At 45.5% G+C, this 16861-nt stretch overlaps 2 protein-coding genes across 11 annotated transcripts in view; one reads left to right on the top strand and one right to left on the bottom strand.

The window, feature by feature from the left end:
* SFXN1 (sideroflexin 1) overlaps window positions 1–8229 on the top strand; it is a 31575-nt gene extending 23346 nt beyond the window's left edge. For 5 of the 9 annotated variants that reach the window (XM_074604520.1, XM_074604521.1, XM_074604522.1 and 2 more), the window contains 4 exons: window positions 204–253; window positions 5512–5561; window positions 6215–6262; window positions 7417–8229. In XM_074604520.1, the coding sequence (XP_074460621.1) occupies window positions 204–253; window positions 5512–5561; window positions 6215–6262; window positions 7417–7513 (245 nt within the window). In that variant the 3' untranslated portion in view covers window positions 7514–8229. Of the gene's footprint in view, window positions 1–203; window positions 254–1881; window positions 2130–4151; window positions 5562–6214; window positions 6263–7416 lie in introns of those variants that run through there. The other 4 variants (XR_012589549.1, XR_012589550.1, XM_074604525.1 and 1 more) reach the window with 3 other exon arrangements.
* On the bottom strand, window positions 7496–16834 carry KIF20A (kinesin family member 20A). 2 transcript variants are annotated; one of them, XM_074604517.1, is made up of 19 exons: window positions 16780–16834; window positions 16074–16249; window positions 15514–15603; window positions 15263–15382; window positions 14665–14803; window positions 14402–14589; window positions 14178–14319; window positions 13319–13519; window positions 12966–13077; window positions 12795–12866; window positions 12101–12244; window positions 11854–12019; window positions 11432–11596; window positions 10618–10757; window positions 10425–10527; window positions 9558–9765; window positions 9080–9171; window positions 8645–8782; window positions 7496–8129 (listed from the first exon to the last, which is right to left on the bottom strand). In XM_074604517.1, the coding sequence occupies exons 2-19, from the start codon at window positions 16230–16232 to the stop codon at window positions 7857–7859; spliced, it is 2652 nt and encodes an 883-aa protein (XP_074460618.1). In that variant the 5' UTR covers window positions 16233–16249; window positions 16780–16834; the 3' UTR covers window positions 7496–7856. The 2 variants fall into 2 exon arrangements, with proteins under 2 accessions (XP_074460618.1, XP_074460619.1); XM_074604518.1 differs by lacking the exon at window positions 16780–16834 and adding an exon at window positions 16661–16698 and having other exon boundaries at window positions 7857–8129.
* Between the last annotated feature and the right edge of the window lie 27 nt (window positions 16835–16861).

The following is a 16861-nucleotide window of genomic DNA, read 5'->3' as shown; positions in this document are numbered from 1 at the left end:
ATGTGTGAAACTAGAAATTTTACTCATTGGGAGAATTTACCTCTGGAAACACCAATCCAGTATCGTGAACTGGCAATGTGAAATGAAAGCTCATTTAATGACAAATGGCTGTGAAAATTGTATTATGGTATTAGTTCATCTTAACGTAAACTAAAAGTGCCTTTTTCTCTAAAGTTAATGCTTTTTTTTTCCCTCATTTGCAGCAATTCCTCCCTTCATAATGAATACGTTGGAAAAGAGAGCCTTTTTAAAGGTTAGTCTTAGATAATATATGTATACGTATTTTTGTATCCTAAGTTAATATTTTCATGAATTTAAAATATTTTCGGAGTCTTCATCTTTGCCTCCCAAACTCTGGGAGGACATCGCTGCAGAGCTTGCATTACAGCCGTCGCTTTCTATGTGCCTTTCTTAGACAGAGGTGGTTTGGTTCTTTTTATCGTGCTGTGAAATAACATTAAGAAAATGGGGGTTTTGTTATTTTTAGAATTGTTCTTAAAACGCAGAGTTCCTCCTAGTAAATCAGCCTTCCTTGTACTGAGACTTAGTATACATTTTATTAGAAAAATACTGAAAATTTTAAGAATGCTTTTTTCTCAAGATTTCAATAAGGAAGCGTTGTTTACCTGCTGTAGTAGCAATTTGACTTTGTAAACAACAATGATAGTAAAAATCTCTTTTACAAACGATCCGTAAAATTTACTGGGTGAGCAGTGGAGGAGAGCGTGGGACAGGCGTGCTCCATCGGAGATGGCAGATTTGCTGTGTTCTGTTCACGCTAAAGTAGCGTGAAGTCAAAGACGTAGTGTTAGTAAATATATAAATTGAATCAACATGTACTGTGTATGCGTGAGAGGGTAAAGAGCAGTGGTGAAACTAATGATAAGGTTGTCTAACACAAGAGGAATACTTTTCAGATAAGAAACTATAACTTCTTTACCAGTAAAGAGAGTTTCGTCTCGGCCAGTTGACATCACGGATCTACTTGTGTAGCTCCGGGCCAGGTCTCTGCCTGTGACAGACACCGGCTAAGCTGGGAACAGCAGCCTCAGAGAATCTCTCCTTCCTGGTGGGGAAAGTTTGGAAAACAAAGTGTGGTCTGAGCCTGCAGACCCTCCCTTGGAAAAGCGGTTTGGGTGGGGACTGGGAGGACAAGCCTGGGACGTTGCCTGGTTTTATTTGCCTAAGCTAAAGTTTTCTAAAATATTTAAATTCTATTCCTTGTTATTTGTGCCTTTCAGTTTTCTTGTGCCGAGTTCGATTACCCTGTTACATACGTTATTTGAAAGTGCTTCCGTGTCAGTATATAAATGATGCATTGGGAAGGGGTCCCAATTGTCTTCTGATTTTAAAAACTTCTTTTCCCTGAAGCGCTTTGCTTTTTTCTCGCCTTGTTAAGAGAAAACACTATTGCTCAGAGTATAAAAACAGGAAATGTGGCGTTTGAGTTCTAGAGCGCAAGTCAGCGTGCGCTGCTTACGTCTCCTGAAAGACGCGAGGCTGCGGCGTCTCCAGATTGCACGTCTGCGGCACGAGGAGCCCTGTCCTGGCTTGGCTCATTCTTCGTCGCTCGTGTCGTTGGACCCTGTCTGCGGAGTAGCCTTAAGCAGATTGTCGTACTGTTGTATTCTTCATGGTATATTACTTGGAACATTAACTCTTGGTTTTTTTAAAAAAAATGAAAACAAACAAACATGTAAATTTAGAGCAAATATGATTTTATATGTGTTCGACATGGGAGAAATGTCACAAACGCTGCCAACTCAAGTGGCAAATGCATGACATTTTGTGAAGAAGTTGCAGCAATTCTCAGGGTTTGCAGACAAGTATCTGTTGGTTTTGTGTGGTATAATCAATGTAAGGGTGTTGTGAATTTTTCAGATCAGCAAAAATGAGCGATTTCGTCAGTGGCTACTCAGTGGTCTTTGGTACCATCGTGACCGTTTATGCTCACCCGTTCCTCCCCCTCAGCCTCAAAGACTGTGAGTTGAGGTGAAACACTGCTCTGCAGGTAGCCGGTGGTAACACCTGGTAGAGATTAGTATTAAAACCATTGAGGAATGAGCTGCATTTTTAACAAGCAGCTTCTGCATGTTCTCTTGAGGTCTGAGAAGCACCATCCCATTTGCAGTACTCCAGCACCATCCACGCGACGCTTTACTAACTGATTTTTCTTAAGCCTTTGCTTTGCACACCGTCACTCTGGAAAATAATTCTCGTACGCTTGCCAAAGCCCATTAAAGCAACACACAGGGCCAGAAAATAGTCCGATGGTAGTGAAATAATGAAGGAAATAGACTGATGTTCTGCAGTAAGATAGAGAGAAAGAAATGCTCCTGGAATGCTGGCCTCGGCGATAGCAGGCTGTCCGCCTCTGGGATTTGAAAGAAGGTGTCGGATATGGAGCGCTGCTCATCCCCCGTATTCTGACATCGTTTGGCATGAGGACATTTCGATGGCAACGTTAGTATGAATTAACAATATTCCCAAAAGTTATTGCTAGAAAATGGCTGAAGAATGTTTTTAGAACACGAGCACGTACTTGCTGCTTCAAAAAGAATCTAATTATTTCTTGACTTGAAAAAGTATTTTTTATATATATATATTTACGCGTGCTTTTGCTATAGGTTTCAGTAGTGGCTTTTGCGGCCTTTTCTGCGATTACACAGTGCTGCAGTCCTTGACCGGGCTGTCTGACATCTGTGTTCGTTATCCCTGCGGTGCGCCCACCTCACCAGCTCTGTGCAGAACCAGGCTGTTCTGTCTGCTGCAGCAGAAGGGTCCATAAACAACCGTGCTCTGAGGCGCAGCATGTATAGATTTATTTTAGTCACAGGTAACCTCTCCTAAGGAAATAAATTGGGTTTTGCCATAGAAACTTCTGAAAATTTGAATCGCACTGAAGTTTTAATTTATGACTCTCACAGCTTCAGCTGCTGTTTCTCTCCTGTTCTACGTACTGTATTGAACATTCAAGTTGATTCCAGAAATTTCCTCATAAGTCCTTAAAACAAGCTCCTTGAGGTCTCTTAGTCTGCAACTAAAATATCTATTCAAAACTGTTACAAAACCAGAACAGAGAGCCTTTTTTATTTTTTTTTAAAGCATCATTATTGAATGTCTTATGCCTTAGAGTCCTCAGGGCATTCCTAATGTAACTGTCGTTTCATTTATTCATTTTTTTTAAAACAGGCATAGCTAGCCTGGGAATGCTGACAGATTTTGAGATCCAACAATGAGAGGAAGCAGTTAGAAAAAAGCTCATTCTCCTTATGGCTTTTGTTTGCTTAATTATCATTTCTCCATTTTCTCTGTTTGCACTAACCACTCAAGACGCCATAAAGACATCTGGAACTTAAATCCTAATTCATCGGGAACGGCCTTCTTCCGGAATTAAACGATAGATCTCTAACACAGTAAATTCTTCTGCTGTCTTGTGCTTTTCCGTTTTATCTCTTCGTAGGGATGTACAGCCTGCGTTTGGGTTTTGCTTTGTTGTTTTACACTGTTCCTGGCCGACTCCAATTCCTCCTCTTGACCCCCAGCATTAAGAGTTTTACCTCACCGTCTTTCTTGATTAGTGCAGCCTGGGAACGTTCCTGAAAAATAAAGGCTGTGACTCAGATCAAGGACCTTGGCAAAAACCGTTCCTCCACATGAAACTGATGTTGCTTGTATTGTCTGTACTGGCAGACACCTCTCTGTCTCAGATTAATGACCAACTCGGATAAAGGCGTGAAACCATCTGTTGCTCTCGTCATACTCTCCAACAGCCTTTTCAGTTATAAAATCATATTTGGGGCTTTTCCGTTACGTGTCTCGGGTCCCACGCTCACACTGCAGTGCGTGGCATCCCTTTCCCTTAATTCTCCTTAGGGACAGGAGTCATTTGCAGAGTTTGACTTGTGCTCCCAAATAACACGCCGTATTCACCAGTGCCGCAGTCCTGCCTGCCTTGCACGGTCGGTCACACCAGCTCTCCTCATGACCTCTCCCAGTGTATAAAATTTAAGCCTTTTGAGTGAACTTATCTCAGCGAAGAGTCAGACGAATGTGTGTTCAGTGGAATGCCAGAACGGCAAAGCGCTGCTGCATTCACTTTATCCTTCTTGCTATTGCTGTCTTTTTCCGTTTGTTATCTCTTGTTGCAGGTGATTGCTGAATTGCACAGTTCTTCCTACATTCGTTTCTGGATTACAGATTGACTCCGGGAAAAATAAAAAAAAAGGAGATAGAGAAGCAATCTTCTACGTCGTTTCTTCTCCTTCAGGCTTTGGAGAAAGTTTAATCTACACAAACCTGTTTTCCACGGCTCTTACGCTGCTGCGACCTTCCCTTAGCACCAAGCCTTGTCCCATTGAGCTTTCTAAATTTCCTTTTATCATTTCTGCTCTCCAATACTGACGGTCTTGTGTTCGCCAGTTCCCCTCTAACTTCCGTGTCTTGACAAATGCTTCTTGCAGAAAAACATCGTCTTTGTTGAAAACATCATCCACTGTAACATGTGATTTTTAACTCATTAGCTGTTTTGATTTAAAATCAACTTCTTGTTAGCACAGCAGTTGTGTATGTCCTGCTCAATGGAGACACCGAGTTTATTGTAGCAACAGAAGGCCGTTGCAGCAGTGTCATTTAAACAGGTCTGATTTTATTTCGTTAGTAATTAATTTCAACTAAAATTCTAACATGGGTGGGGAGCGGATTCCTAAGTCATTTGAACTATTATATTTCTTGGCGTATGTTCAAGTTCTGCAAAAGTTACGGTAATGAGGAGCGTGCTAAAAATGCATTTATAGATCACATGTTGCTTTCTCAGCTTTGTATCCGCACTTCTTCCAGCCTTTTTTCCTTCAACGAAAGGTGAACTCTTGCAGAACTGGAGTGTACTGGGCAGTGCCGCAGGGGCAGGCTCCTACCCATCGAAACTAATCACAAGGCAGGAGGAAGGGCTGAGAGAGGCAGACTCACGTTTCCCTTGACACCTCCCTTATGTATGGTTGGTGCTGCTGTTGCTCACAAAGTAAATCTCCAGTCGTGCGTCAAAACCATTTGATGGCACCGAAGAGGCGGGAGCTGTAACCAGACATGGCTCTTCTTAGGGGTGTCTGGGCAAAATTCGCCGTGCCTTTAGCTGTGGCGGCCCCTTGCTGCTGCAGCACCGCTCCGAACTCTGGCCGTGTTTCTGCTGGGGGCCTGCGTGACTCAAATGGCCCCCAGACTCGGGATCAGGTCGTAAGTAAAACAGTCAACCACCCGTCGTAGTTTCTAAGGGACACTTAACTCGGTGTAAGTCTACGCCGATATCGCTGGGAATTTTCTTATTACTTTTCAAAGGGATTGGGCTCTCAAACTGGAGCCCAGCTTTAAGGTGTGCTGGTGATTGTTTTGCCTTCATCGTGTCCAAAAGTCTGTTAGGTGCAGTCTGTCTCTTACAATACAAGAATTCCAGGAAGGTGGGAAGAGCGGGGAGAAAAGATACCATACTCACCCTGTGCGGTTTATTCTTAACAGAGATTTCCTTGGATGAGTGCTCCAATTCAAGTTGGATTAGTCGGATTCTGGTAAGTGAAATCTTTGTGTTGTGTCTGATATTTTAAGAGATAGTTGTAGGGTTTTGGAGGAAGTAGCAGTATTTGCACTTTGTTTAAAGTTGAGAGAGTTAATGAAGCTACAGCAGTGACTTCACTTCCATATCTGTAACTGATAACTACCATATTAAAAAAAAAAAAGCTGTTAGTAACAAAGAAGTTGCCAATAAAAATAGAGGGAAGGAGGGAGAAAGAAAGGGAGTGGCAAAAAAAGGCACGTAGCAGATTGATTAGAAGAGGCGCTTTGACTGCTGCCTCCATAGATAATAATTGGAATCGGATCCTGCAGGCTGATGAATTCCTGAAACACTTGGTTAATGGAGCTTCATTTGCCATTGTCTGACACTTTTTGTTGTCACGCACACCAATGCAAAACACTGAGACGACATCAAATGATAATTTTATACACACTTGTAAACATGGTATTGAGGTGTTTAGTACTACATAGTAGGTAAATGCTTTCATAAGGTATAATGCAGTGAGAAACAAAGGTTACACAGCACGTCGTGGAACTTCACCTCACTGTATACAAAAAAAAAAGCTTTCTGCCTAGAAGACCATGCCTGAGGGCTTTGAATTTTCTTTTAGCACCCTAAATTCTGTAAACCCATTTTTGTCTCCTCTAGCCTTGTGTTTGCAACACCCCTGTGTTGTGCACTGTTTCCTCAAAAAAGGTACGTACTCCTGTTACATTATTCTTACTTTAATGTTACGCTCCCAGCTGCGTGCAAGCTACCGCAAAGAGACAGAAACCAGCGGTCACTGCCTCCCAGAGCACAGTCATAATTCCCATATAACAAGTGTGATAAACATGAGAATACTGAGAAAAGCAATAACTATGTTCTCATCAGTGACATACAATAGTTGAATTGGGCTCACTTATTTACAAACTGGTAGCAGCTTGAGCCGCAGCTCCATAGGAACAGTGAACAAGAGGTATGGGTAAGTAGTTGAACCACACTCTTTCAAGCTGAAAAGTTTGACAATACAGAGTTAGGAATCACTGGAATGATTTGTAAAAAAGGCTAATGTGGTCCAAACAATATATTTGTGTCCAGCAACATTATGGCTTCATGAAATACAGTAAGAGCCCATTTTCTTTTCAGCTGGAAAGGTCTTTGGTTATACAGAACAGCACTTGATTATTATTTTTCATCAATACACAGGTAGTTCAGTACTGTAAACTGTCTCAGAAACAATATTCATTACAGCTTAAATCATAATGAAACTTGGATGGATCCCATACAAACAAAGTTAGCTGAATGTGCAGTACATGGTATGAACAGGGTCCTAAATTCAACTAAACTTCCTCTTGCGTTATTAGTGGTTGTCTAAGCTTGACAAGCTTAAACAATGCAAGCTGGAGCTTTGTTAAAATATTGAGCTTTTGACTTCCAGAAAGCAATACCTAGTTCTTATCCAGGGCAATCATTTGAGTACAACAAAGCAGTCGTGACACCGTGCGTTTCCCTGCCTGGCACAGGGTAGAGCAGTGTAAGTGTGTGTCACTAGGCTACCTGGAGCTGACTTCACAAACGAGCAGAGCAAGTGCAGCACAGTTCTTCATTCAGCCCTGGCTCTCCAGTTCATCGCAAGGTTAGACCTTAAACTGCATTTGAGAACGTGCCCCTCCTGAAGTGACCCTCATGGCAGTAGCAACAGCTATTTCTGGATTGCTGCCTTTTAAGCAGGGACTCATTTGGTCCGTGAGCATTATTCCCTCATAAGAACTTAAAAAAACAAGGAAGTTTGACTGGATGCATTGTCCATCTTATTTTACATTCAAGTGCTTGTCATATATAACTATTTTACTGTTTCTTTTGCTTAGTTCTATGTCTGTAACACGCTTGGAGCCAGAACTGCAAGCCAAGATCCGAGAGAACAGCCCTGACCTAGAACGAGTATACTTTAATAAAGGATTATAATGCAAGGAAGGGAAAATATCTTTCAAGGAGGACCTTGCGAACTTATTTTTAATTATGTGCCAACATAGTTGAAGGTGTTAAACAACTTTTGTTAAGCAACTTTGTCATCTGCATTATTTTATATTTAAAGAGTTTCCTCATTGTATTGTTTAAATTACAGAAGGTCGTTTTGTCCACTTTGGTATCAATTAAAAGTTTAACCATACATATCCAAAAGTGTTTACATAAGCTCTCAAGCAGCTACAATAACAATAAACAAGCACACAAAGAAAAAGAGATGCTATTATATTGGATTTGGCACCTGTTCCCAGTAATAGCGGGGCAGGGATCTCTCTGTGAAAAGTCATTGAGCAACTGAGCGAAGTTGCCAGCCTCTGCCAGCACCGGGCCGGGCCGCTGAACAAGAGAGAAGGTTGTGCAGGAAGGGCTTTTTCCCAGGAGGCTGATTAGGTTGGAGGTTTTCTCTGTTGGAACAGAACCGTTTCTTTAAGGTAGATGTTGGAGGAGCCTGGAGCTTCTGCACTGTGTGATACTGTTCAGCAATACAAGCGGCTTTCTTCCGCAGGTCTAGTTTTACCAGCATCATGTTGTTCTGTAGTTCTGCCAGTGTCTGGTCCTGAGAAAGGGAAGGCAATACATATATAAAGATATGACAAGTTTCATAACTCCCTGGTTACTGTGAACGGAAGAGAATAAACTGCCTTTGCCAAAATTCACTAACTGGTGTGTTAAATAAGGCCATGCATAACAGCTTCTGCTGTCACCAGTGTAGCGGTTCAATAATAAAATAGGGACAGTGAGGCTAGGAAGAAGCTGAATCCATTGTGCTGCAAACACACTGCCATAGCAACTGGGATGGAGTGAAGCGAATAAGGAAGCAAGAACTCTGAATTCTCCTACTTTAAGTGCAGGCTGTCAGTTAACTGCACAGGAACAACTTGGGTCTCCTTTGGAGAGCTGAATATGCAGTGACTCAGGCACTGAAAAAATGAGCAATATAGCTTCCTAATGTAATAGAGAATGTGTGTCTGGAGAATAAGTCATTTCTATTTGCAGCTGCAAGATCCTAGGTTACTCTGATAAGGGCAAAGGGCACAGACTAAATCCCCCTGCAACCCACAGACACGTTACCTGTCTAGCCAGAATGTCATCGCACGTACAGAGGGCTTCTCGAAGTTTCCCTGCGCTTGTGCTGTGGCAGCACGCCCTCTCTGCAGACTGAAGAGACTCCCCAAGTTTTTGTAATTCTGAACGCAGCAATCTGACATTCTACAGGAGAGAGAAGTTTAGTCCAACAGCTAGCTTTGACATGGTTCTGCAAACAAAGCCGTTCCAGGGTAACTCAGACATGCAGTACTAAGGGAGGATCCCCTCTGAGTGAGGTGTGCTGGCATCAGAGACCAGCACCTTCCACATCTCTCGTAAGGGTTTGTTTTCAACAGACCCATTTCAACTTCAGCCATTTGTTTACAAACAACCTGGAGACAGCAGCTCCAAAACACTGTTTAAACCAGCAACCACTTTGCCCTGCAAATGTTCCTTTCTGCAACGCAGAGATGGAGTTACCTTCTGTCCATCCTCCAGCTTCCTGTCTACATCCACAGTAATGGCTCTGGCAGAGGGAGGTGGCTCCAGTAACTTCTGGTACTTGCACAACTCTAGGAACAGACAAAAAGCAGTGACCAACAGTACATCCCTAAGCTTCCCCTTTTTCTGAAGTCAGGACTTCCATTGAGACAAGCTGCCACAGGCAAGCTGAGACAAGCTTTGAGTTTGTGCACACATGCACAAACAGTCCAGGCTTCTTCCTTTCAGTTACACAAAGGGACTTCAGGATTTGAACAGGGAGATGGATCCTGCCCTAAAATCCATTTTCTTGTGAAAATGAAGTGAAACCCTGTCCATCCAGCACATTCCTATCTACAACTCTGAACAGTGGTTTCAGGATGTCTGAATCCAGTGTACCCTACTGAAAAAAGGCATCACTAGCCCTCTGCGAGGATTGCTCGGGCGTACTTGAGAGCCAGTGCAGCGCCTGCCTTACCTGCATTTGCGGTATTTAACTCCATTTGACATTGCTCCAGTTTGGCTTTAGTATCTGCCAGCTCCTGTTGCAGAGCGCATGAGGTGGCCACTCGCTTGGATCGACGCAAGCCTTGCCCCGAGTCCTTTTGCTTAGCCTCCAGGCTCTCCAATTTTTGTTTTGCCTCCTGTAGAGCAACTTGGAGCTCCTCAATCTTCTCATCACGCTCCTTAAGAAAAGCAAGTTTGTTCAAATATTCAAACAAGATTTCTTTAACACAGCTTTTCTGAAGCTTTCAATGTCTGTCTTCCAGGAGACTCTCTCAATCACACATTTCACACATTGGACCCAGCCTTTAATGTCCTTTAGCTGAAAACAGTGAACCCGTTTCCTGTGAGCCTAAACCACTTTTTTCCAGCCTCTAAAGACAAGAAATTTTTTGAAAGTTGGCATTTTCTGAGAGGTCTGCAACAAGTCCCAGAGGCCACTCGAATGCCATAGCATGGAAAACATAGACAGGCTATACCTGTCATAACTAAAGAGGAGAAATTCACAGAACTTGTGTTAGTCTGAAGAGTGCAAAGCAGGCCACTACCAAAAAGAGTAAAAGGGGAGAGAATCATGCTGACCAAACAGAAGAGTCAGAATGGCTGCACATCAGCTTCTAGATTAACGGCTGAAAATGAGAAAGCCTGGTGAATTACATAAAGCAGAAGACAAGAAGCAAAAATTGCAGATCACGCTCTCAAGTATCATCACAAGAAATACCACAAAAAGCAAAATTTTTCCTCTCAGTTTGCATAAGTCACTTTCGTGGACTCAAATATCCTGAGTCCTCTCCCAACCCACTGCCACTTTCCTGATGTCATTCCATTGCCCTGAACAAACCTGGATCTCCTCCTGGTAATAGTCGGTTAGCGACTCTTTCAGGTTATTCAGTTTATCCTCATACAGTTCCTCCAGCATCCGCTCCTGAGTGTCCACATACTGGCTACAAAGGGAGCAAACATCTACATGTCAGGGTCTGGCAGTTCTTGGTGCTGCAGCTCACCCTGAGCAGAGAGATCAGCATAAGCTGTACCTGCACCATTGCTCCTTCCGTTGCATGCGCTCCCACATTTCATTGCAGATCTCCTCACGGAGGCGCATTTCTAGCTGCAGCTTGTCCCGCCGCTCTTGCACCAGCAGCTCTCGTGCAGCTTCCACTACGCGCAACAAGTCCTGCAAGAAGGACGGAAACTCCATTGCACACACCTCACAACGGAATTAAGACCTAGAAGTTGTTAGCTGATCCCATAGACGTAGGCTGGGGTAATGTTGGTTTAAGATTCTTTTAGTCACTTGGAAAGAGAAGTTGCCAGGTTTGCTCTTAATCCCTTTTCCATGAGGTGGCTTAAACATTGCACTCCATGTGGAGCTGTCTCCAGAGCAGCTTCCCCTACTGCACTGCCCAGGGATTTGCTGCCTCGGCACATTACAACTCAAGTCTCTGTAGGTATACGACTTCCATCTTTTATCTTTCAGTTATTGCAGCTGGACACTTTGAGTATCTAGGAAGTTTGGTTATTTTTCCTCAATTAGTTTAGCCATTTGTTTTGTATGTTTTCTGATCTCTAGATTTCCCTTGCAGAGTAGGGATTATAGATCTACACCCAAGCTCTTACTGTCCCTATTGCACAGATGAAAAGCGTTTCTAATTTAAGCATGTGCTTCAGATTTAGACCAATTGTGGGATGGTTTCCTCATAGATCTGAATTTTCTGGGTCCCATATCCTGAGGATCTCTGTCATCTCTTGGTCTGGTGCTGAGCTCCAGCCAGACCTCCCAACGACAAAGCCAACAGTCACGTTCTTCCCTCTCTATTCATAAAAGCTGTAAAACAAATCACAACCCACCTCCTTCTCATACATGGTGACATCTGCTTCATCCTCACCATCCTCTTCTGATTCCTCTTCTTCCTTTGCCGCTGGCTCTAGACCCTGGCTGGTTCGCCTGTTGTGCTCTTTGATGATTGATTGGATAGATGGAAGTCTCAGCTTTGTGGGAGGCGCCTGAACAAGCTAAAGGGAAAAAGGCCATCAGTACTAGTCCAAAAAGCCTGGAAGTTGTGTAGTCTTTGAACACGGTACTTCTCTGCAACCTGTCAGCCCTTTTAATTTAGCAAAATCTGGAGATAACTGTAAAGGTAATAATCCACTGGAGAAGCATAAGGAAGGCTTGCAAGCATTCCCCCCGTCTTGTCATGGAAAGGGGCCCCTTCTGACAGAAACAGAGTATATCCCGAGCGTGCCATGATCCTGCTGTGTGTCCTACTTACCTGGCTGGCAACGGCTGAGAACTTGGCTACATACAGAGTTTCATCGTATGTAGATGCGCACTGATTGATGTTGACAATCATGCAAGAGCGCCCACGTCCAGTGAAGAAACCCTGGAACACACGGGTTAGCTTGCTGTCCCGGAAGGGAACCACAGTCTGCTTCGATCTATGGGGAGAGACAAGAGTGAGCCCATGGGAAAGCAAAACAGTCTCCCCACATGCTCCCTATGGACTTCTGGATACTCACTTGGCCTGCTGGTTCTGGCGCAGGGCAGCAATACAGCGACCCAGTGTGTGGAGGGAGGTATTGATGTTGTTTGCTTCTTTCATTCGGTCCCCGCTTTTCTGGTCTTTGCAGCGCTCTGACCCCGCAAGGTCACACAGGGATAACCTGAAAAGAGCGCAGGTGACACTCACATGACCTGCTAGGTTTGTCCTGTTCTGTCCAGGTTTAGAATTCAGACACCCTGTGGTGTCTACCCTGCTCACCTTCCCGTGTATGGGCTATTGCTGGACAGAAGGGTCTACCCTAAATGTAGGGGTTACACAAGGTAACACCAACATGAGCTTTGCAGTGTCAAGTTCAATGATCCTTTACTAGTCCTCAGGACAGTTGCTCCCTAGGTACCAAGCCAACCCATTTCCAGATAACCACATCCCAGGAACAGGCGTCAGCAGCACTCAAATCCGCCCTGCTGCAAGTGCAGAGTTACTCACATTTCCCTTCAGTCAAAAAGCCTGAGAACTACCTCAAGTTGTACTTTGCAGTACTCCTCACAAACTCCTCAGTGAGTTCCAAGACTTAAGAGTGGGAACATCTACTCCTTTAAAGCACTTTCAACAAGACCTTCCTCAAGATACTTCCCATACCCACAACAAGAGAGACAGGAAAGTTGAATCCACAGAGAACACCCCCAGATCCTAGACAGCATGAAACTTACTCGCTGATTTTTGGAACAACTTCACTGCCACCTCTTTGCAAGTGCAGAATCCGAATGGAGAAGACACTGTGACTGTAAGGAAACATGCAGATATTTTAAAAGGGAAATGCAACCTTTAAAAGCCCCTCAGAATTGTATTTTTACCTAAACAACCCCCCTCCCCCTTCAGACCTGCGACTGGAGTTCTGGTTCATGTAGGTGCTAGCAAAACTCTGGTTTTTCCGACCCAGTTTCAGAAGTTTCCAGGCCTCGTCGGCATCACGGACGTTGATCCAGTTCAGATCTGGAAAAGCAGGCACACATTGGGCAAGGCAGTTAGGAGACTGGCAGAAAAATAGTTCTCTTGGCCCCAACTTCACCATTGCATTTCCCTGACATCAACAGACTTAACATCCGTGTAATCTAGACCTCTGAGGGGCCACAGAGGACACCATGCTCCCCAACTCATCACTGCTAAGTCACCCACCCACCTCAGGTACAATCCACCTAGCAAACCACTGGAAACACTTTTCAGGCAAATCTACCTTTCACATAGGGGTTGCCAGTCTGGTCTTCACAGAGCCGCAGCGTCTGCCTCTTGCGGTTGTGACCAGGTGAAGCTCGTTCTAACAAGTCATAGATTAACTCATTGTAAATCTCAAAGAAGGAGACCCAGATGGAGAACTGCACGTCTCCTGTGTTGGTGAGTGAAACACGATCCAAATCAGCCCAGTGAGGGCCCGTTTCTGGGGGAAAGATAAAAGAAGAGTCATGATTGCAGCTTTTCACAGGTGCAACCTGAATGGTTTGGCTATAGACTGAGGTATCTCTTCAGCAGGAGCATTACCCCGGACTCGTCTGTTCTATAGACCTCCTCCCATATGGGCCTACACTAATACCTGTCGCCAGTCAGCCTGACGTTTCCTTTGACAGTATCCTCCTTTGTGTAAGGACAAGAACTCTTCCCAGTGTAAAGTTTTACTCCTTGTTACCTCAGCCACTCCATGCTTCTGGGTACCTAGTCAGCTAGCAGTTCCTCGGTTCGAAAGCCTGAGCACAAGTGCTCAGTGCAACACGGCACTTTAACACCCTGCTTCCCAGCTGCCCCTTTGCACGGCATTCAGCCAGTCAGTAACCATACCCCATGCATCGAGTAAGTGACTATCAAGTAACTTCTCATTTCACAAGGCTTGAGTTTTTATGCAGTGGTAAGGTCTTCATACATTGGCAAAACATAAGTACAGAGGTCTTCAGCCTCCACATCCTTATCTTTCAAAGGGAAAGCTGTGAAACTACAGCACCTTTGCTCCCTTGCCCTCAACACAGTATCTAAATAGCCATCACCCTCTCTCTCCCTGTCTTCCAACGAGCAGCAGGTAGTGCGCAGCAGACTTCCAGACATACCTTCTGTCTGGATGTCTGAATGGTTGGTGAGTTGGCTAGATGAGGAGAGGCCAGCAACTCCACTGTCAAAACTGCCACTGGTGGTGGCCTGGAGCTGAGATTCGGCACTATGACTCCTCTTCATTGGCGTTAACAGCTCCTCCTGGAAGGAAACAACATGACCATGTAGCATGGCACCACCCTTTTCCTATGGTTATTAAACCTCCGAGAAGCTGCATGCTTACCTCCCACTGGCCCCCTTGCAGCATGGTCTGCTTCTTGGCCTCTTCGTGTCGCACCTGCCTGCTGTCCAGCCAGATCACCTCACTGGAGAGGGAAGGCTTCAGATCCATGGCTTGGTACAGCCGGTCCCCCACACTGTTGAAGATGACCGCTAAGGAGCGAGGCAGAATCCCCCCGTCTTTGTTGCTGCCTGAAGAACAGAGAATTCACGTGTAGAAGCAGACAACTCCCTCGACAGGCTACTAACAACTGGTGCTTTCCTTACCCTGAATAGTGTGAGTCTTCCCTGAATTGGTGATCCCATAGGTGTAAACCAGCCAGTTCTGTCCATTCAAGACATCCTTTACCACCTGCTTCATTGTCTCATCAAAGAACGATTTCTGCCCCACATCTGGTCCAAAGATCTGCAAACAAGACACGTGAAAAGTGGTCTCATGTAGATCTTTCCTATCTTTTGATTGCTGATGGTTGTTCAAGTGATGCTATGTAGTCCTTTGCTCCCTCCACTACCCCCACATCATGACCGACAGACACACCAGTAATTCCAGTCCAAGCTCCCTACAAGAACAAGCCGTTTGCTTGCTTAATCCAGTAACATCTGATATCCTACAGCCTCTAGCGTGTTTAGAGCCTTGTGAGTAAAACAAGTTTGGCATTTGCTGATGAAAAAGTGCTCAGGATCAGCTTAAAAAGAGAAAAACTAAGGAAACAGCAATAGAAACAAACTTGAGAGGATTGTACGAGACTACATAATTCACACAGTACATTGGAATCAGTGTGTATTACTAAGCCAGCTTTTCAAGCTGTAAGGCTGGTTTAAGCTTGAAAAACTTCCAGATGGATTGTTTGTCCCAGTTACCTACCTGGGTGAAAGAGAATCTGTGTGCTGCTTGTCCCACTCCACGTTCTGTGCTCCGCATGGTGAAGGAGTCCTTAGGGGCTTTTAGAAGAAGGGTCTCTGAATTCTCAATGCAGACACAGCCCTGAAGAACAAATAAAACCTTATCACCACAGGGGCTTACAAGAGGCCATAGCATAAACAGCAAAGGATAATGGCATCTCCCAGCAGGCACACAGGCAACCAGCTCAGAGACTGCTTCATTCAGTGTCTCACCTGGTCTTCCCCTTTTTCCACTTCTGTAGGTTTCAGGGGTCGGACTCTCAGATATACCTTTAGTTTTCCGTCATTGTCTTCAGCTACAGACTACAAAACCAGCACAGGTTAAATGTGGTAGCTAGAGAGGCAGTACACACACATCTGTTGGAACACAAACAGGAACCACAGCATGGAACACGCATGGGGGCTACCCTGACTAGTACTCAGTAACTCTGGTTCCAAAATCCCCAGCAATGCCAGAAGCTTTCTTAGGCATTTCCAGGCACACCAGCATTTCTTTTGTTTATCTAGTGAATCAGATCAACAACCTGAAGACCTGGCACCAAAACCAGCCCCCAGACCAAGTGTCACACTAAGAGGCATCATGTTAAGAGGCACTTACTGACTGTGCCCTTCATAGTACAGTGCTCACAACAAGAGCTGCTCCCCACAACACAACATTTTGTTCTAGCCTCTTATGAGGAGCTTCTGTTGGCCCTGCATCACAGCACCTTTGTACAGAGACAGCCACAACTCAAAATACTGCTCTGTTTGTGACAGAAGAGCTCCAGCCTTACCTGCTGGGAGCCCTCCACATTTGGAGAGATGGCAGAGAACTCCGGCAGCAGGTCCTTGCACACATCAGCCCCAAACCCTGTTGCTGTGGATTCGAGAACAGGGGAGGCTGCAATATCATCATCAGAGAACAGCCCTGGTGAGGCAAGTGCTTGCGCCATGGCGTCTCACACAGCTCCTGGAGATAAAGGGGCACAGTGAGGATAGGGCAGTGTTACAGCAGTCTGCTGGGAGTCCCAGCTTTGCTCCCCACACACACGCCCCACTACAAACAGCCTGCCCATACCGCACCCAGCCGCTCCCCACAACACGCAGACTGGCGCTCGGCAGCCTCCCTGCGCACTCGTACAGAGGGTGCCGCTGCAAGCGCACACTCACCACCACCGACACGCACGGACCGCCGCACTGAGCTCCCCCCGTGCGCACAGACACCATCACGCAGGGCCCTCCCCAACACACGGGACCCCACAGGCGCAACCCGTACAGAGGCCACCACACGGCACCCCCCCACAGAGCTCCACACAGGCCGCCCCCCACAGCACCCGCCCCCGGAGACCACCGCGCGGGGCCTGCCCGCACCCACACCGACCGACACACAGCTCCTCTCCGCACGAACACGAAATGGCCACCACCGTTTTTCCCCCCCACCCCCCCTCACGTTGCGGGGCCCCCGCTCCCCGCACAGACGCGCCGCCGCCTCGAGCCCACCTCGCGGCCGCACGGCGCCTACTGTTGGGGTTTCAAACCTCGCCGCCCGCCCGCTCCGCCAATGAGGACCCGCGCCCGCACG

This window comes from Larus michahellis, chromosome 11, assembly GCF_964199755.1.
Source record: "Larus michahellis chromosome 11, bLarMic1.1, whole genome shotgun sequence".
Lineage (NCBI taxonomy): Eukaryota > Metazoa > Chordata > Aves > Charadriiformes > Laridae > Larus > Larus michahellis.
This window is presented reverse-complemented; position numbering and strand designations above follow the sequence as displayed.

Bases quoted from the DNA above. Each gene is read 5' to 3' on its own strand.
- KIF20A (XM_074604517.1), bottom strand. From the start codon at position 16,232: ATGGCGCAAGCACTTGCCTCACCAGGGCTGTTCTCTGATGATGATATT. The intron at 10,758-11,431 runs GTGGGTTGTGAT...TCCTTCTTGCAG, and splicing joins TCACCATGTATGAGAAGGAG to GACTTGTTGCGCGTAGTGGA. The intron at 9,766-10,424 runs GTTTGTTCAGGG...GCTTTTCTTAAG, and splicing joins ATTACCAGGAGGAGATCCAG to GAGCGTGATGAGAAGATTGA.